The 21932-nt window shown below is 42.4% G+C and overlaps 1 protein-coding gene across 1 annotated transcript in view; it reads right to left on the bottom strand.

Annotated features, from left to right (window-relative positions):
* Window positions 1-21932, bottom strand: part of SLC43A3 (solute carrier family 43 member 3) — a 598240-nt gene that overhangs the window by 46827 nt on the left and 529481 nt on the right. Inside the window, exons 12-13 of the mRNA XM_073596989.1 lie at window positions 11838-11939; window positions 7560-7737 (exon numbers count right to left, since the gene is read on the bottom strand). Coding sequence (XP_073453090.1) covers window positions 7560-7737; window positions 11838-11939 — 280 coding nt within the window. The remainder of the gene's footprint in view (window positions 1-7559; window positions 7738-11837; window positions 11940-21932) is intronic.

The raw sequence follows: 21932 nt of genomic DNA, 5'->3' as shown, positions 1-21932 counted from the left end.
AAAATAGCTTCAAATCACAACACGCTAAACAATTGGATCACAAGCTATTTTTTGCTGGCTTGGATTTTGTAAAATGTGAGTGGAAAAGTTGAAGAGTGATAGTGTTTACAATAAATTATACAAAAATGACTCGCGGCTATTAATGAATTGTCGGTCTGGCAATATACATAAAAGTTCATTGATAAAAACGGCATGGGATTTCCCCACAGGGGAACCCCGAACCAAAATTTAAAAAAAAAATGGCGTGGGGTCCCCCTAAATTCTATACCAGACCCTTCAGGTCTGGTATGGATATTAAGGGGAACCCCGCGCCAAAATTTAAAAAAAAAATGGCGTGGGGGTTCCCCTCAAAATCCATACCAGACCCTTCAGGTCTGGTATGGATTTTAAGGGGAACCCTGCGCCACAATTAAAAAAAAAATGGCATGGGGTCCCCCTAAAAATCCATACCAGGCCCTTATCAGAGCATGCAACCTGGCAGGCTGCAGGAAAAGAGGGGGGCACGAGAGAGCGCCCCCCCCTGAACCATACCAGGCCACATGCCCTCAACATTGGGAGGGTGCTTTGAGGTAGCCCCCCAAAGCACCTTGTCCCCATGTTGATGAGGACAAGGGCCTCATCCCCACAACCCTTGGCCGGTAGTTGTGGGGGTCTGCGGGCGGGGGGGGCTTATCGGAATCTGGAAGCCCCCTTTAACAAGAGTAACAAAAGTACTATCCATACTATCCATCTTCTTCTGGTCTTCTTCCTTCTACCTTCCTTCTTCCTTCGGTTTCTTCCTCCATCTTCTTCTTCCTCTGGTTCTTCCTCCGATCCTCTGCTTCTTGCTCCGGTGTTCTCGCCCGGCATCTTCCTCCGCGGTATCTTCTTCCCCGCTTTGTTCTTGGGCCGCTCCGCATCCATGGGAGGCTCCCGCTGTGTGACGCTTCTCTTCTTTTGACACTTCTTATAAAACCTCTGACGCACGGGGTCTTGACGCGGACTTCCCTGTGGCTTTCCCCGTGATGTCAGAGGGGACAGGGTCACCCGGTTATGTAACAGGTTGAGGGGATGTGGCGTGGTACAGTTCAGGAGGGGGGGTCCATACCAGACCCTAAGGTCTGGTATGGATTTTGAGGGGGACCCCCACGCCATTTTTTTTAAACATTTTGGCGTGGGGTTCCCCTTAATATCCCTACCAGACCTGAAGGGCCTGGTATGGAATTTAGGGGGACCCCCACGCCATTTTTTTTTTAAATTTAGGTTCGGGGTTCCCCTGTGGGGAAATCTCATGCGTTTTTATCAATGAACTTTTATGTGTATTGTCGAACCGACAATTCATTAATAGCCGCGAGTAGTTTTAAATGACTTTTTTTCCTTTGAAATGTCATTTTGCTGTCAGACTGTTCTAAACATGGGAAACATGTGCCCCTTTACAGGCATATTATAGACACCCCCCAGGTACGAAATTTAAAGGAATATTACACTTTTATTGTTTCACTTTAAGCATTATTAAAATCACTGCTCCCGAAAAAACGGCCATTTTTAAAACTTTTTTTTGCATTGATGCATGTCCCCTGGGGCAGGACCCAGGTCCCCAAACACTTTTTATGACAATAACTTGCATATAAGCCTTTAAAATTAGCACTTTTGATTATTCATGTTCGAGTCCCATTGACTTTAACGGTGTTCGCGTGTTCAAACAAATTTTTTGCCTGTTCGCATGTTCTGGTGCGAACCGAACAGGGGGGTGTTCGGCTCATCCCTACTAGAGACCAGCAAGTCAGTACAGTAGCAAAAACTCCAGTGGAAAAGCTATTTGTTTACTAGGGGCTGCCTCATTCGGATTAAGGTCGGGATTTTGAGAGCAAGCTGATCAGAAGATTGTGTGAGCTCTTAAATATAAAGGAATCCAGGTCAACTTCTTACCACCCTCAAGGGGACCCACAACATGAGCATTTCAACCAGACCCTGCTGAATATCTTGGAGAAGAAACAGCACTGGGGAGACCATATAGCTGCAGTGGTTCATGCTTATAATGCACCTCAAATGATTCTACTGGATATCCCCCCTATAGATTAATGTTCGGAAGAGAGGCTCAGTTACCAGTGGACCTGGCCTTTGGAACATTGTTAGATCACACTTCTCAGGCCTCCTATCGGGGGAGTGGCCTATGAGAAAGTCAAGGATGCCTCTACAGTCAGAGAACAGAGGAACAAGAAAAACTTTGATCTCAGAGTAAGAGTTCAGGATCTACAAAATAGAGATCGAGTGTTGCGCAATCTAGGGGTGCCTGGGAAACATAAGCTGGCGCTCTCAACCCTACATTGTCTGTAAACAATTACCTGGGCTCCCTGTGTATCATATTCAGCCTGAAGGGAAGACTGGCCCTTTGAAAACTTGGCATACAAACAATCTGCTGCCTATATCCAAGGCTGTCCGAATAACCCCACCCTCTTGCCCAGAGACTTATCAGTCCCCTATGCTGAGGCCTAGGGCCGGGAAAACTTGTCTACCCATGTCTACCCATACCACCTAAGGAGGAAAGCGATAAAGAGGAATTAACCCTTGATTGGTTGTGGGTTCCCCCTCTTGAATACAATTCCATCATTCCTGGGGCCAGTGAGGGAGATAGTCAGAGGACACGTCCCCCACTGCAGGATCTTGAAGTACCAGATCTTCACCCACTATGGGGAGATGAGGAAGTCAAGGTGGAATCTGATGAAATATCTGACGTGATAGAAACTCACACTTTCTCTACTAATAAAACAGAGAGAGACCGTTCCTGAATCAGAGCCTGAACCTGAGCCAGGGCCTGAGCCAGAGCTTGACTCAGAGCCTAAGCCTGAATCCTTTATTGAACCTTTAGTAAAAGATGACCTTGATCCAACCCCTGACACTACTAGGTGGGCCACTGATTTGTTACTGGCCTGTCACAAGATTAATATGACTTCGCCTGACAATGTACAGTGGAACCTTGGATTACGAGCATAATCCGTTCCAGGAGTATGCTCGTAATCCAAAGTACTCGCATATTAAAGCGAGTTTTCCCATTGAAGTCAATGGAAATGAAAATAATTTGTTCCGCATTGACTTCAATGGGATGCAATACCGCATTCGGCCAGAGGCGGGGGGCGCCGGAGAGCCTCGGAAATGGCCGAAAAGGCCCGAGGGACACTTCGGCGGACCTTGGCAAACCTCGGAAAGACTCCGTTCACTAGCCTTTCCAAGGTTTGCCAAGGTCAGCCTAACTGTCCTCGGGCCTTTTCGGCCATTTCCAAACGCCGACGATCGGCAACTTTCGGCTCTGCTCGGCTCCGGTGCCCCCCACCTCAGGCCAAAAGCGGTACTGCACACCGCTTTTGGCCTGAATCCTGCTCATTTTGCGAGACAACACTCACAAACCGAGTTAGGGATTTTAGAAATACAGTGCTTGGTTTGTGAAACGCTTGTTAACCGCGTTACTCGCAAACCAAGGTTCCACTGTATATAATTTACAGTCAGTTGTTGGCTGTTACAACTTCTAATTTGTCATGCAACTAACCATTCTTTTATTATGATACAGTAAAGGTGATCCCGCAGGTTATGTTCTGTCTTCAGGGACCAAAGACTTTCAAGTGGGTGGAGGATGTAGCAATGTGGACTACAATTGCAAAACAGTGATTCCCCATCATTTCTATGGACTGTATTGTCCCTCTAGTGCCCAGCATCACTAACTGACCTCATATCTGAGTCGACCCAGCGGGATTGTGCGATTAGTAATTCCTCAGAATGGCAATTACTCTGTATGACTACGCACCCAGACTTCATATCCCAGGAATCTTTGCTATTATCAAAAAGAATGCTGGAAAGAGCATAAAAGAGTTCAGGGACGTGCACTACGCTCTCTTCCTTTTGGGCCTAGTGTGTGACGGACCTCTCTGTTCCGAGAGGGTAAGATTGCGGCCTACCACGCGGTGTACAACATTCCAAACTGGCCTTGAAGGGCCTTATCCCTGCTTGCTGATCATCAGGCAAATTCCAGCATCACCCTGATAATCCAACAACCCGCGCTTTGTGCTGTTCATCTGATGATCGTCGCGAGAGGAACTGCTGCAAGGATGCCTCTTCAGGAACTGCTGTTCAGAAGGCATTGATTCGGCCTGGTTATTGGTGAGAGGGCAATTGCCCGCCTCTACAAACCTTTCTTTGCTGCTTCACTGGGACACTGTGCACAGACAGCTTTACCCTGGACACTTTACTGCCTCGCTATTTGTACATATACACCTGTCGAATCAAACTTTACAATAAATACCATTGCCTCATTACTGCACCTTATATATAGTTAACGAGCTCCGACTGCAAGCGAAGACCATCCTGCCTGCAACTGGGACATTACTGTCATTACTACGTAAAGGGCCCTCATACTGTTCTTGCTCAATTGATCTCTCATTAGGATTGAAGTTGAATAGGCTGGCCTGGGTTTCCCCCTTTAGAAGTCTTGCCAGAATTAATGTCTTAACTCTTGCTTATCTTTTCAGGTCATGTCCAAGTGGTACTCAATTGTACATACATGTATATAAGAATATGAGACGGTAAATTCAAGCAGTCCCCAAGGGGGCAGTGCTACAAACATTTTATATATATATACATATACATATATATATACATACACATACTGTACAAACAAACACACACACAAACAGAAAGAGGATTTTTTTTGTTCTGTGCTATGGAATAGTGTTAAGCTGCTGCCCCCAGTAAAACTGACACCTTGGTGGAGTCAGTGTAAAATATTGTGAAAAAAAAGGGTATGGTGCTGCTTAGTGGTGTGTGTCCCTTTAAAGATACCTTAAATGTGTTGTGGTTTATAAATAAAAGTAATATTGTGCAAAATAAGCAATACAAATTTATATAAACAATCTTATAATAATAATTCTATGATAATGGTTCGCAACGTCTGACAATCACCTATATATCATGAGATTTGTAAACCAAATTACCAATGGAATATTGACTTACTTTCTGCTTTTAAGCACATATAAATTTACTGACTTTTATTTGTGATCATAGCACATGTCACGTTATTGTCATTTATTTTTGATAATGCACAAGTCACTTTTCTCCACGGATGAAGTAATGTTAGCATAGGACAGTCACTTTAATGCACATCAAATGTATGTATATGGTGCTAGTCCAGCATTTTATAGTGTCTTATGATTTACATATAAGGAACCATTGTCATTTCTTCAGTGTTGTCACATGAAAAGATATAAAATATTTACAAAAATGTGAGGGGTGTACTCACTTTTGGGAGATACTGTGTATATATACATATATATAAAAAATGGTACAATGGCATCTACTAACCATGTACAATCTGATATTATTAATTTTGAAAATTAACCTCATCACCTAATATTTGCTATACCCTCATCTCTTCATTTCTTTGCATGTATGCATGTTTGTAAATATGCAGGTATTTTTGGATGCATGTATGTGTACGCACATGTATATGTACGTTATCCATGATGTTTTATGTCTGTTAGACTCATGATTTTATCACTCACAATTATTTTACATTATATTATGTTTTATTGATGAAGGGGGGGTTCCTTTGACCCCCAAAACGCGTTGACTGTAACATCAATAAATTAATTTGGACTCCTATCTTTTGGCCTTGTGCTCCTTCCATATATGCACTTCTTTTCATTGGAGACATCCTATAAGGACATCATTTCAATCCCAGACCCTATATAATTTATAAATATGTTTAAAAGTAAGGGTCCCAACACTCAGTGAATCATTAATCACTTCTCTCTGAATATGGTCTTTTAGCCAGTTTTCTATCCATTTACAAACTGAATTTTCTAAGTCTGTAGACTTAAATTTACATTGTACACATTAGCTGTGTGTAGGAAACTGTGTCAAACACTTTGGCACGACCACTTTTTTGCTTACCTTCTCATAAAAAGAAAAAGGATTTGTTTGATGACTTTGGTTTTTCATGAATCTATGCTGACTATTGCTTAAAATATTATTTTCTAGTAAAAACCCATCTATGTGATCTTTTATTAAACTCTCAAGTATCTTCCCAACTATAGAAGTTAACCACTTGCCGACCGCCTCACGGCGATATACACGATACAGAGTGGCAACGCTGTGCGAATCGCCTTACCCATATGACGGGTCCCTTAAGAGCCATAGCAGGCATGCGCCTCCGTCGGTGCACACTCACTGCACAGCGGGGGACGCGATGCGCGTAGACACACAAACCCCTGTTCTGACAGGGGAGGAGAGACCAATTGTGTGTTCCTACTAAATAGGAACAGCGATCTGGCTCCTCCTCTAGTCAGTCCCATCCCCTCACAGTTAGAAACACACCTAGGAAACACACTTAACCCCTTAATTGCCCCTAGTGTTAACCCCTTCCCTGACAGTGACATTTATACAGTAATCAGTGCATTTTTATAGCACTGATTGCTGTATAAATGTCAGTGGTCCCACAAAAGTGTCAAAAGTGTCTGATCTGTCCACCGCAATGTCCCAGTACTGCTAAAAATCGCAGATCGCCGCTATTACTAGTAAAAAAAAAAATGCCATAAATCTATTTCCTATTTTGTAGACGCTATAACTTTTGCGCAAACCAATCAATATACGCTTATTGCAATTTTTTTTAATAAAAATATGTGGAAGAATACATATTGGCCAAAACTGATGAAGACATTTTGTTTTTTTACATCTTTTACGGGGATATTTATTATAGCAAAAAGTAAAAAATATATATTTTTTTTTGCAAAAAATAAAAACTGCAGAGATGAACAAATAGCACCAAAAGAAAGCTCTATTTGTGAGAAAAAAAGGACGTCAATTTTGTTTAGGTATAACATCGCACGACCGCGCAATTGTCAGTTAAAGCGACACAGTGTCGTATTGCAAAAAATGGCCTTATCATTAAGGGGGGAAAAGTTGTTAAACTAACCAGTCTGTAGTTACTTGGTAAAGACCCTTTTTAAATATAGGCAGCACAGTGGCCTTATGCCAATTTATGAATGAACAGCTCTGCTTATAGTAACTAACAATGCTGGCTTTCTGACAGTATCCAGCAATACTTCTGGTTCTGAACCAACTCTAACTCCTGTTGCTGGCCAATCCAGGGGGGTTCCAGGACGGGATTGGAAAATCACCTCTAGGCCAGTGATAAGTAATCTTATGTTTTATATTTGTGAGTATTAAAGTTCCTTTATCTTGACTACATTGTATTCATACTTTACTGAATAGCATTTTGTGTGCTCGAATGGTTACTTTTTTTTTTTTAGCAAATATACTACCCTAGTGCCTATATAATAAGAAACTATGAGAAATGGATGTAAATATACATTCAAACTCTATATAGCTATAGGGTTTTATAACATTAACACCTTAATAAGATTGTTTACACCAACCTGGTCACCGGTACATCTAAAAAACACAGCGACAGTTTACTGTAGTTTTGCTTTAACGATATGCAGAACTAAAGTGGATTGTTTTAGATGCTTAGCTACGAAATGTTTAAATTACATACTTAAACAATAAAATGTGATATTTAAATATTGGCTTACGCTATAGAAATAAACGCTGCATTGCCTCCAAACAGAAACGATCGGTTCAACACTTGGAGGATGAAAGTTGGATACAGTGCAGTGAGAAAGGGTATTGAAGCACACAGTGAAAACAGTATGCACTGGATAGTCGTCAAAGTCAGAGATAAGATGGTGGAATGGAGGTCATCAAGCTTTCCTATATGTAAAAAAAAATTAAAGTGTCACCAAAGTTGATGAGTTACTGCATTTTTGTAAAGCAAAATGTTTTATGTTATGAGATAAATACAAAGTTAGGGCAATAAGTTGTCACCTAAAGTAGCAAAGAATGGATCCTTTAAATAGAACGTCCATTTAAAAAAAATGTGCGAATGCTTTTGCTGACCTGCTGTCCAGTTCCATAAAATTCTCTTTTTCAGTTTTGCATACTTGTTGGTGTGACCTGTTTAACGTTAAAATATAACTAAAGGCAGAACTTTTTTTTTTTAAGTTTTGGAAAGGAGAGGGCTTAGAACATTTGTAAGGTTTTATTGTTGTCTATGCCCTTCCTGTTTTGGCTATGGGATCAGAAGTAAAAGCACATCTCCTCAATGGGACACAGATGGCAAAAAACATGACAGCTGTTATGACCCTCCCTTACTCTACCCAAAATGAAAAAAAGTTTTGCATTTCTTTTGAATGATATGGACAACCATCACTTTTTTTATCCTGCAGTAGATCCATTATTTTTCCACTTTCTGTAATACGGTGATGGCACTGCAGTTAAATCACACAGCTGTGTAGTTTTAGATGTAGTTGTAAAATAAATAACCGAAAACCAACTAACCACTTGTGTTCCGTGGACTTTTTTTATTCCTAAATCACCTTGAAACTTAAGACATTGCTTTTCATTTCAGCATGTTTCAGCTCTGTACTTTCTTCTACCTTTTAGCATCTGTAGTCTACCCTAACATACTATAACATGATGTACTATACATTGCAGCTATGGAATCCGTCCACTACCATACACTGTCAATCAAAAGCAAGGGGGACCTTATGGGGAACTAAACTTTCAGTTCCCCATCAGGCTGTAGGGAAGGTCAAATTCTCAGCAGCAAAAGGAAACCAGTGTGGGCTTATGCACATGCTGGCCACACCTCTGCATAAGGAAAATGCTGGCTGTGCATTAGCTTGCAAAAAATAGCATGCACACTCAACACTGGTTTTGGCACCCAGTGGCCCATATAAACTGAGGCACTGCAGAAAGAAGTTGCTGAGTGGTATTCAGCTTACCCTTGTTTACCTGAGATCTGACCTGGCTCGCTGTCTGGACTTGATTTGTATCCTGTCTGCCTGGTTGCTACTGATCTCATCTTGTTTTCTGGACTCTGTCTTTGCCTCTTTATTTAATATCATGTTGGCTGGCTGTTACTGACACTTGCTTGTTTCCTAGACTCTGTCTTGGCCACTGTGCTGCTCCTGTGCCCGGTTCCTGCACAGTGATCCTACTCCCAGTTCTACACATCTGGCTGCAACACAGATCTGGCTCAGTCTGCAACCTCCAGCACTCATTCCCAGGCCCAGACTGGGACAAATAACAGGCCCAGGCATTCCAGACCAAGCAGCCAATTCTTCCAGGGACTGAGAGGGAGGGGGCCTACGGGGCTGCCTGATGATGGGACACCAATGGAGCTGGTCCCCTGCACTGCAGTGCAAACCTCACCAACTGCCACTCCTAAAAATACCCCCACCCCCCACTGACAACCCCCCCCACATACTGCCCTTCTCCCCACCCCAACTACAGCCCCCTCCCACCACCGACAGACCACTTCTCTCAATCACGAACCCCGCTCACAGACCTTCACCAACTAACAACCCCCAGCCCACACTGACAGACCCCCCCAACCTCCCCGCCCGATCTTCATGCTACAGCCGCTGTGAAATCCTGTATCCCCATGTAGCTGCACTGTCAATAAAGATGACTTGTGACTGTGTCCCCACTCAGCTGTCAAGGTGCCCGAGCTTGTGTCGTGCCTGTGTACACTGACCATTCGGTATGTAAGGAGTTAACGGAGTTCAGTTACCTCTTTGGGTGCAGCTCAGCTTGTTTTGCCTGAATGCAGCACATGAGCATTTTCTGCAGAAAATACAGAACTTCACGCTACACAGGGAGAGGAGAAACAGGCCTGCCTACACCAGAGGAAGCGGGCGGCAACCCCGGCCTGTGTCAGCCCTGTCCAGACTATGACCAGGACATGCGGTCAAATGCCCGGTGTGCTCTATGGCCAGTCTGGGCCTGTTCGTGCCTGTTAGGAAGGTACTGGTACTAGTACAATTGAAGCTTCTAGATGTCCACGGGTGCAGATGTGCGGGTGCCTGTTTGCCTGTGCATAACCAGGCACCTGTGTGCCCTTTGCTAATGTTGGCACCAATGACACTATTTAAACTGTAGCAGTGCTATCAGCCACTGCTTTCTAATCTGCAGCTTTTACCTGTGTTCCTGCATCTGTTCCTGTATTGACTCCTGTTATTGACCCGGGTTGCCTTGAACTTGCTTGTAGCTTCTTGCTCTGACCTCGGCCTGTCTCTGGATTTGCTCTGTCTCCTGTTTATCTGCCTGATTCAACGTTGCTTACCTCTGCCTGTACCCTGATGATTCCCTGCCTGCCATCTTTCCCTGTATCTGACCGTCTGTTGCCGACCTGCCTAGTCTGACCTTGCATTCAGTTATTCTACAGCTCTGCATGCTACCTGGTCCCTGCTGGTTCTTCACCTGCTGAGTGTTACTAGTCCTGCCACACCAGCCATCTGCTAGCTGCCCATCAAGCATCTGCCACCTGCTGTCTGCTGCCATCTGCTATTCCAGTGGTCTGACCTACTCCTCGCGACACACCTGCTGCCTGCTGCTTCAGCTGACAGAACATCTTGCGGGCACTCATACCTTGCCATGCTCTTGCAGCCACTGTCGCAAAACATCAGTGGTCTCAGAGCCGGGGCTGTACGGAAGGCCTCCTTCTACATGTCAGGCTCTGCCACAAGGTACATGACAGTGCCACTCTGTGCTATCACAGACTGTCACCACATTCAGGAGTGTTGGGCAAGAGGTACAAGAGAAGCCTCCTCAGCTACTCAGTCAAAACAGGCTCTGCACTCCAAACCACAAAACTCCTCTGCCATGTGCCTGTCTATGTAACTGGAGCACAGAAATGCTGAGCTAAACTGAGAACTGATCATTCTGATTCTGAAGAGTGTCCATGAATTCGCACTATTGTCTTGTAGCTTTTAGCAGGCCTCAAGGCTGATGTGCAGGCACAGTGCAGGGTCAGGTATTCTCTATGACCTCTTGGTGTCAGCTCTGCTGACACAGCCCAAATATAATTTCTAAACCTTGCTCTTTGGATGTCACTATGCTCCAACATTTGCATATAGACTAAGATTATTACAACAATATGGTCCCTTAGTCCTCCCTTTTAATTTGATAGATATCTGTATTTAGTAAAGCAAACAACAATTAGAAGGAGAGTGTGATTTGCTTTTAACATTTGATTTTAGATGCAGTTTCCCATACCAAAACATACACGGTTAGAAAATTAGTTTGTTGGAGAAGATTTTTCCAATTTTATCCTGAACATTTTTTTGACCCCAAATCGATTTGACCCCAAATTGAATGAACGTTCTTAAAACAAAAAATGTTTAAATAAATTCTACTACTGTATGGTCAGCTTTAGGGTGTCAAAGAAACCCACCTATTATAAGCCCTGTTAGGGAATGATTTCATCACTTCCCCCAAAGGGTAGCACCACCCTCATCACCTCCTTCTGAGACAGAGAAAGAGTAGACAAGATGGTATATGGATAAAATGAAATGTGCATATTGCAAGAGGTAACACAGATTAGCAAATATTCATACATGCAAACATTTTAACTAGCAATTTCAGGGTCTTATCATTAAAAAAATATATACCATGACCTACAGCATAGTTGGGCTAATTTCTAAAGGAAACAACTTTTACAGAGAGCTTATGTTGCTTCCGATTAGATGCAAATCTGCACTGAAAAATAACAGCTAGAGAATGACAGGAACATGACGGGTTGTTTGGGCAATTAATTTTCTCTGCAACTGTTTTTTTCTCAGGCACTTTGTAAGGCCTTGAAGCATATTTATAAAGCAGTGAATGCAACATCAACAATTCACTGTAGGTGAATGAATCACTGCAATTGTAAACAAAAGGACCAGGAAGATTTGTGATGAATGTCACATTCATTTTGTATATAAATATCCTGTTAAGTGTCAGTGGAAAATACTTTATCTAAATATTACCTTTGTTTTTCCTTTTATGCCTGTCTATGATGAGCCCATTCCAAGGAGCGCACAAAATGCCACAACACTGAGTCACAGCAAAGACATTTGTGTATTTACTCACTGTAAAGAAAAGTGAAGAATATAAAATTAATTGACACACATTAAAGAAGAGCTAAACGGTTCTTGACCACCAGATAGCCATGAGATCTGCCAAACTTGTAATGCTGCTCATCGATACTACTTAGTGCAACAAAAAGGAACAGTAAAAACAGAATACTGCAAGGTCTTAGGTTGCTAATGCAATTGCTGTTCTCTGCCACTTGAAAACCCTTCAAATTTAAAAACAAAAAATGTTATCAAAGACTTTATCTAGTTCTAAATACAAGGGCTGCACCCAAAGTAATGCAACATCGGGAATAACGTTTTTATCAACTTACATACAGTGCCTTGAAAAAGTATTTATACCCCTTGAAATTTTCCACATTTTGTCATGTTACAACCAAAAACATAAATTTATTTTATTGGGAATTTATGTGATAGACCAACACAAAGTGGCACATAATTGTGAAGTGGAAGGAAAATGCTAAATGGTTTTCACAATGTTTTACAAATAAATGTGAAAAGTGTGGCATACATTTGTATTCAGCCCCCCTAAATCAATACTTTGTAGAACCACCTTTCTCTCCAATTACAGCTGCAAGTCTTTTTGAGGATGTCTCTACCAGCTTTGCACATCTAGAGATTGACATTTTTGCCCATTCTTCTTTGCAAAATAGCTCAAGCTCTGTCAGATTGGATGGAGAGCATCTGTGATCAGCAATTTTCTTGCCATAGATTCTCAATTGAATAGATTCTCAATTGCCATAGATAGTCTTGCCATAGATTCTCAATTGAATTTAGGTCTGGACTTTGACTGGGCCATTCTAACACCTGAATATGCTTTGATCTAAACCATTCTATTGTAGCTCTGGCTGTATGTTTTATTCTAAGAGTGCCCTGTATTTGACCATTCTAACACATGATTATGCTTTGATCTAAAGCATAAGCTTTGTTTACAATAACCAAGCCAACGATCAGGGCCTTTTAGATCTCCTTCTTGGTCACTGGATGTATTGGCAGCATGGAGGTAGCTAGCAGTAAACCAGGAAGCACGGCCCTCTGGACACAAATACCCCACAAGGATCATTATGAATCACCAGGCATGTCACAAAGAGACAGCCAACATAGCATGATACCGTATAAACCAATTTATTAAAAAAGAGATTAACACTTACAAGAGTAGCTTAAAAACTAGCGTATGAGTACATTTGGTCACTTCTCCAGGAACCAAGATGGCCAACCTTAACTCGTGCATGCATGGTAGCATGTGTGTGTAGCTCAGTATGATGCGTTTCGTCATACGTGACATCATCAGGGGAATGCGTACACACCATTAAATACCGTTGGAGACCCGGGAGGATCAGTATGATTGGATCACCAATCTAGTGAGAGGGAGGTCTTAACAACCCTCTGTGTAAATATTATATAGAGAGCTGTGTTAATTATGTCATCCCACCCGTTCTGAGCGCCATCTAGTGGGATCAATCTATATGCATTCCTGAGGAACTAAAATGTAAAAAGATTAGAGACAGTACAAATGTAGATAGGTTACCCTCTTAATCTATACTAGGCATAAAATATCATCACGAGTAACCAAAATCACACAGTAAATTCTGGAGATTTAAAATAAACCCACAATATATTGCAAAACTGTGATGAAAAAAAACATGTAAACTGCATATGGTATATGATAAAAAAATTATAAAATAAAACTAAAAATAATGATACAAAAATGCAAAAATACAAAATTCTTAAAGACCCAGGAGGATCCATATGATTGGGTCTATCCATCCATCTATTTGTTAACTAGGGCGTATTATGGTTGGTTAAATCGCCTGGTCTATTTAATACCATCACGTGGGTGACCACCAATGTGTTAGCCATAAAAACTATTATGTTACATGGTCCAAATAATTAAAATCCATTCAAATCAAAAAAGGTAAACACATAGTTATGATTGTTTGGGAATGTTTGTATAACAGCATACCCCCTATTGGGGAAAGGTTAAGCCCTTTCAAGTATGTATGTCCTGTTTATGCTTAGGCAATCGGCTTTGATTTATGACTAAATGACCAGGTGTCCATCCAACTGTTTTCAGATACTACACAAATTGGTTTCTCATTTTTATCACTATGCACTCCTCTAACCACCCCCCCTTCCTTTTGTCTGTATCCCATATAAGCTGCATGTCCTCCCATTAAAAACCAGATACCCTTTGAATACATGAATACACATCTTGCTTGTTTCACATATTTCTTGGGATTTCTCACGAGGGCCCAGGGTGGCTTACGGAATTACAGTCAGGTCCATAAATATTGGGACATCGACACAATTCTCATCTTTTTGGCTCTATACACCACCACAATGAATTTGAAATGAAACGAACAAGATGTGCTTTAACTGCAGACTTTCAGCTTTAATTTGAGGGCATTTACATCCAAATCAGGTGAACGGTGTAGAAATTACAACAGTTTGTATATGTGCCTCCCACTTTTTAAGGGACCAAAAGTAATGGGACAATTAGCTGCTCAGCTGTTCCATGGCCAGGTGTGTGTTATTCCCTCATTATCCATTTACAAGGAGCAGATAAAAGGTCCAGAGTTCATTTCAAGTGTGCTACATTTGGATCTGTTGCTGTCAACTCTCAATATGAGATCTAAAGAGCTGTCAATATCAGTGAAGCAAGCCATCATTAGGCTGAAAAAACAAAACAAACCCATCAGAGAGATAGCAAAAACATTAGGTGTGGCCAAATCAACTGTTTGGAACATCCTTAAAAACAAAGAACGCATCGGTGAGCTCAGCAACACCAAAAGACCCGGAAGACCATGGAAAACAACTCTGGTGGGTGACCGAAGAATTCTTTCCCTGGTGAAGAAAACACCCTTCACAACAGTTGGCCAGATCAAGAACACTCTCCAGGAGGTAGATGTATGTGTGTCAAAGTCAACAATCAAGAGAAGACTTCACCAGAGTGAATACAGAGGGTTCACCACAAGATGTAAACCATTGGTGAGCCTCAAAAACAGGAAGGCCAGATTACAGTTTGCCAAACATCTAAAAAAGGCTTCACAGTTCTGGAACAACATTCTATGGACAGATGAGACCAAGATCAACTTGTACCAGAGTGATGGGAAGAGAAAAGTATGGGGAAGGAAAGGAACTGCTCATGATCCAAAGCATACCACCTCATCAGTGAAGCATGGTGGTGGTAGTGTCATGGCGTGGGCATGTATGGCTGCCAATGGAACTGGTTCTCTTGTATTTATTGATGATGTGACTGCTGATAAAAGCAGCAGGATGAATTCTGAAGTGTTTTGGGCAATATTATCTGCTCATATTCAGCGAAATGCTTCAGAACTCATTGGACGGTGCTTCACAGTGCAGGTGGACAATGACCCGAAGCATACTGCGAAAGCAACCAAAGAGTTTTTTAAGGGAAAGAAGTGGAATGTTATGCAATGACCAAGTCAATCACCTGACCTGAATCCGATTGAGCATGCATTTCACTTGCTGAAGACAAAACTGAGGGGAAAATGCCCCAAGAACAAGCAGGAACTGAAGACAGTTGCAGTAGAAGCCCGGAAGAGCATCACCAGGGATGAAACCCAGCGTCTGGTGATGTCTATGCGTTCCAGACTTCAGGCTGTAATTGACTGCAAAGGATTTGCAACCAAGTATTAAAAAGTGAAAGTTTGATGGACAGAAGTTAATCTGTCTCCCATTACTTTTGGTCCCTTAAAAAGTGGGAGGCACATATACAAACTGTTGTAATTCCTACACTGTTCACCTGCTTTGGATGTAAATACCCTCAAATTAAAGCTCAAAGTCTGCAGTTAAAGCACATCTTGTTTGTTTAATTTCAAATCCATCGTGGCGGTGTTTAGAGCCAAAAAGATTAGAATTGTTTCAATGTCCCAATATTTATGGACCTGACTGTAACCAAGGATGGTCATCCAGAAACAGAATTCCTTTTTCAATAGTATCCTCCCAGGTTAACAAAACTATTTTTTCTTTTACAAAGAGTTTTATTAATATTCAATCCACCAGATAAGCTCAACAATTAGATGGTTACATCACAGATAGGACACATAAAAAAAAAGAAAAAAGAACAAAATAAAGAGGGATACTTGAGTCTTATAATTTGGGGAAACATCACAGTTCGGAAAAACGCTGCATGAAGCAAAAGAACAAAAACGTCCACACATAAAATTGAGTGCATCTAATCTCAAAACCATATGGTCAACAAATTTGTATATAAAAGAGAGTACTGTAAAATAATGCTGTAATGTTAGGAGTGTAACCATCCCAACCAGGCCTATGCCTGGTGGCCTGATAAATTTAGAAGAGAAAAGAGAAATGAAGCTAGAGAAGGGGAGAAAAGAAAGGAAAGAGATGGGGAGAAAAGGAAACCAGAAATAGAAAAGGAATGAGAGAAGAGAAGAAGAAGAGGAGTCCATGGGGTATGGACCAGGAATGTATTAAATCGAGAGGAGTGTGGTATCAAATCTGGAAGTCTGAATATAAGCAACCCACAGTTGCCAGACCCGAAGGAATTTATCATGTGTGTCTGAAAGGATAACTCAACTGAAGCGAAGTACAGGTGTTTTCCATGCCCTTGCTATAGTTAACTTAGTTGTAGTAAAAAGATGCAGCGCTAGCTGACACTCTGTACGAAGCAATTCCGCAATCGATTTGCAAAGAATAGTTTCATAGGTGTCTCTTTTGAGATTAGTATGAAATAAGTTGTGGAGAAGAGTGTAGACTCTGACCCATAACCTGCATACCTTCGGACAAGTCCACCAAATGTGCACCATAGTGCCCTCCTGGAAACATCCTCGGAAGCAAAGAGGAGAGTAGGCTGGGATAAAACTGGCCAACCTAGCCGGTGTGTAATACCACCTGTATAGTATTTTGTAAGCATTTTCTAGTATGAGAACATTTTTTGAACACTTAGATAATGCTATAGTCATGATCTGCCAGCCTTCCGGGTCCAGCTGTCTCTCCAACTCTGCCTCCCACTGAAGAGGATAAGGCCTCAACTGTGTTTTTTTTAGAGAAAATTATTGATGAATAAATCAGTGATATCAAGCCTGAGGAATGAGGTCGGACTCTACAGAGGCTTTCAAAGGGGGTCAAGGTGTAAGGGGTAGGGCGAGATTTTATAAGCTGCTGAAGAAAATGCCTAAGTTCTAGGTAACTTTAATGTTCTTGCAAGGAAATATCATGAGAGGAACGTAGATCGTCAAATGTCACTATCCTAGTGGGGGTAAACAGAGTGAATATCGACAAAACCATTAGCAGTCCACCATGAGAACTGCTTAGGATTGTAGCACCAAGGTGAGAATAATGGGCAATGCCAGAGACTAAGTAAGGGAAGATGAGGAGAAATCAGGCCCGCAGAAATTTTAACTGAATCCCACAGGCGAAGGGAACAAGCTAAACACGGTCCGACAGTGGTAGGACGATGTATTGATGTATAGGGGGGAGCCAGGGCAAAGAGGATACGGGTACCAGATAAGAGTCCACTAAATAAATAGTGGCCCATAACGGCATTTGGTAGGTCTCGTGGAGGTGAGATAATGGGGCTATATTCGCTGCTGTATAATACGCTTGCAAGTTGGGAACCGAGAAGCCACCATTAATCCTACGGGCATATAACACCTACTTATTAATTCTGTTTTGAGTGGAGCCCCAGATAAACTTCAGAAGTTTGCACTGATGTATGCACAAAACATGTAAAGGGACTTGGACTGGCAAAAGTAAAAAAAAATAAATCAGTTTTGGAATGTACGACATACTACCACTATCCTACCAAACCAAGACAACGGGAGATGAGTCCAGTAAGACAACATATCTGATAGTTTTCTAAATAAAGGAGAAAAGTTTGCCTGATACAGTCCTGCATACCTTAGAGTGAGCCGGAACCCCAGATAAGGCAAAGAGGGTAGCCATTGAAATGGGAAAGCGTTTTTCAAAGTTGCTAGAGCCAAAAGAGGAAGATTAATTGATATAGCTTTAGATTTAGTAGGGTTGACATATAGTCCTGAGAAGGACGCAAAAGTGTCCAGAAGGGAAAGCAAATTGGGTAGGGAGATTCTAGGGGTAGTCAAGGCCATCAGGATGTCATCCTCAAACAATGATATCTAATGAGAGGAGTCGGCTACCTCTATACCTCATATATGGATGAGAACGAACTGCCTACGCCAAGGGTTCCAACGCCAATATAAATAGGAGTGGAGAGAGTGGGCAGCCTTGGCAGATACCCCTCCGGATGGGAAAAAGACGATTCAAATCCATAGTACTTAATTTTAGCCTGAGGAGAATCGTATAACGCCAATATCCATCTAAAAAATGAGGCACCGAAACCATAGTGGCGGAGTACGATTGTAAGATAAGGCCATGACAGAGTGTCAAAGGCCTTATTCACGCCGAGAGACAAAAACATAGTTGCCAAAGAGTACAATCCGTTTAATAGCGTCTCCTGCCTGTCGTTACGGAACAAAATCGACTAAATTCCTTTTCACGTTGCCTGATCAAAAAGGATCAAAACGATTGGCCAAGATTTTTATAAATTTTTTCATATCTATATAATTAAGAATGAAAGATTGCAGTCTGATTTCGGAAGCATCAGTATATTAGCGGTCAGAAGGTTTGAAGTGAAGGCCTGGCCATCCTTTACAGAATTGTACATAGCTGTTAGGTGGGGAGCTAGAAGGTCTGCTATTTTCCTGTAATAAAGTGCCGTAAAGCCTTTTGGGCCTGGCCTTTTGCCCACTTCTCCTTTATACATTGTGGAACCTCAGTTACTTGTACAGTACCTCACAAAAGTGAGTACACCCCTAACATTTTTGTAAATATTTTATGATATCTTTTTATGTGACAACACTACAGAAATGACACTTTGCTACAATGTAAAGTAGTAAGTGTACAGCTTGTATAACAGTGTAAATTTGCTGTCCCCTCAAAATAACTCACAAAGCCATTAATGTCTAAACCACTGGCAACAAAAGTGAGTACACCCCTAAGTGAAATTGTCCAAATTGGGCCCAAAGTGTCAATATTTTGTGTGGCCACCATTATTTTCCAGCACTGCCTTAACCCTCTTGGGCATGGAGTTCACCAGAGCTTCACAGGTTGCTACTGGAGTCCTCTTCCACTCCTCCATGACAACATCACGGAGCTGGTAGATGTTAGAGACCTTGCTCTCCTCCACCTTCCATTTGAAGATGTCTCACAGATGCTCAATAGGGTTTGGGTCTGGAGACATGCTTGACCAGTTCATAACCTTTACCTTCAGCTTCTTTTGCAAGGCAGTAGTTGTCTTGGAGGTGTGTTTGGGGTCGTTATGTTGGAATACTGCCCCGCAGCCCAGTCTCCGAAGGGAGGGATCATGCTCTGCTTCAGTATGTAACAGTACATGTTGGCATTCATGGTTCCCTTAATGAGCTGTAGCTCCCCAGTGTCGGCAGCACTCATGCAGCTCCAGACCATGACACTCCCACCACCATGCTTGACTGTAGTCAAGACACACTTGTCTTGTACTTCTCACCTGGTTGCCGCCACACACGCTTGACATGATCTGAACAAATTAAGTTTATCTTGGTCTCATCAGACCACAGGAGATGGTTTCAGTAATCCATGTTCTTAGTCTGCTTGTCTTCAGCAAACTGTTTGGGCTTTCTTGTGCATCATCTTTAGAAGAGGCTTCCTTCTGGGAGGACAACCATGCAGACCAATTCGATGCAGTGTGCGGCATATGGTCTGAGCACTGAGAGGCTGACCCCCTACCCCTTCAACCTTTGCAGCAATGCTGGGAGCACTCATACATCTATTTCACAAAGACAACCTCTGGATATGACGCTGAGCACCAGCACTCAACATCTTTGGTCGACCAACCAGTTGAGGCCTGTTCTGAATGGAACCTGTCCTGGTAAACCGCTGTATGGTCTTGGCTACCATGCTGCAGCTCAGTTTCAGGGTCTTTGCAATCTTCTTATAACCTAGGCCATCTTTATGCATGGCAACAATTCTTTTTTTCAGATCCTCAGAGAGTTCTTTGCCATGAGGTGCCATGTTGAGCTTCCAGTATGAGAGTGAGAGCGATAACACCAATCTAACACACCTGCTCCCAATTCACACTTGAGACCTTGTAACACTAACAAGTCACATGACACCAGGGAGGGAAAATGGCTAATTGGGCCCAATTTGGAAATTTTTATTTAGAGGCGTATTCACTTTTGTTGCCAGCAGTTTAGACATTAATGGCTGTGTGTTGAGTTATTTTTAGGGGACAGCAAATGTACACTGTTACACAAGCTGTACACTCAGTACTTTACATTGTAGCAAAGTGTCATTTCTTCAGTGTTGTCACATGAATAGATATAATAAAATATTTACAAAAATGTGAGGGGTATACTCACTTTTGTGAGATACTGTATGTCATGGTCCATGAGACACGTGTGAGTTTCAGATAACGTGGGTAATGACAGACCATTCAAAAAGGTATCCAGATCCTGATTGTTAGACTGATTGGGGGCCGAGTATAGAGTAGTGAGAAGATGACGGAATTCATCTAAGACCCGCATTGGATTGCCAGTAAAGACATTATGGCGGGTGCGTAAGGTAATGGGAGTGTATTTGAGTGAAGGTGCGCAACCTGTTAGCCAGCATCGTATTTGGATTCTTCGCCTTGGCATACCATTTCTGGAGAGCCCAGCGCAGAGTGCGTTCCGCCTCATCTGTTAAATATAGGTCCAGCTCTGTACGAGCCTGGTCTAGCAGTTTGCGATTAGCAGGAGTAGGGGACTATTTGAAGGTCGTGGAAAGTGACTCTAGGAGAGCTTCTAAGGTATGCCGTGCTAACATTCGCTCCCGTTTACGTTTCGTTGCCAATTGAATAACAAAGCACCTAAGGACTGCTTTATATGCCTTCCATAGGGTCACAGGAGAAGAAACCGATCCGGCACTAAGACGGAAATAATCCGCAGAAGCTTGCATAATATCTGCCTGGATCTCGAGAGACAACAGTCATTCATAACCCAAGGAGAATACTGAGGTTTGGATATAGGTATGGATATAGTGACAAACAATCAGGACAGGGTCATGATCCAACCATGGGGCAGCTAAAATAGAGGCTAACACTACTAAGGGAAGATGTTTCTGTAGCACAAACACATGATCAATTCTGGAGGGAGAATGATGGCAGTGAAAATAATGGGTATAATCCTTGTCCAAGGGGTGGAGCTCTCTCCAAATGTCTACCAGATCATTACTTTGTAAGGAATTTGAAAACATTTTAGCATCAGGTGAAGGAGCTGTGCGTTCTGAGGGATATTTGTCCAGAGCAGGGTTCAGTGTCACATTGGAGTCACCCGCCAGAAGAAGGGTACCCCTCTGGTAGGACATCAACAAAGAGCAAATATGAATCAGAAAAGGCCCCAGGTTTACATTTGGAGCATAATAAGTCATGATGGTAACTTATGTATCTTGAATAGTACCTTGGAGCAGGAGGTATCTGGGTCTGCTATCTGTTTACTGCAACTGAAGGGAACTGATTTGCGAAGGGCTATGAGTACTCCTTTGTTTAGTTGGACCATTAGCCAAAAAAACTCAGAGGATACAGGGCATCAAAGTATTTGGAGCAGGAGGAGGAATGAAAAATGGGTCTCTTGCAAGCAAGCTATATCCACCTTTTGGTTCTTTAGGTATTTAACCACTTGCCAACTGGCTCACGCCGATATACATTGGCAAAGTGGCACAGGGCGAGTGGGAGCATGTCCATGGGTACCACGGACTCGATATCCACAGGTGGCCCGCGATCATGGCATGGAGAGGCAGAACGGGGAGATGTAAACAAGGCATTTCCTTGTTCTGCCTAGCAACATGACAGGGATCTACTGCTCCCAGTGATCGGGATCTACTGCTCCCAGTGATCGGGAGCAGTGATCTCTGTCATGTTTTAGTGAGCCCATCCTGTTAGAACATGCTGAGGGAACCTAGTGTTTAACCCCT

Source organism: Aquarana catesbeiana, linkage group LG08, assembly GCF_042186555.1.
Source record: "Aquarana catesbeiana isolate 2022-GZ linkage group LG08, ASM4218655v1, whole genome shotgun sequence".
In the NCBI taxonomy this organism is placed as follows: Eukaryota; Metazoa; Chordata; class Amphibia; order Anura; family Ranidae; genus Aquarana; species Aquarana catesbeiana.
The sequence above is the reverse complement of the archived record's forward strand: the minus strand, read 5'-3'. Positions and strand labels throughout refer to the sequence as shown.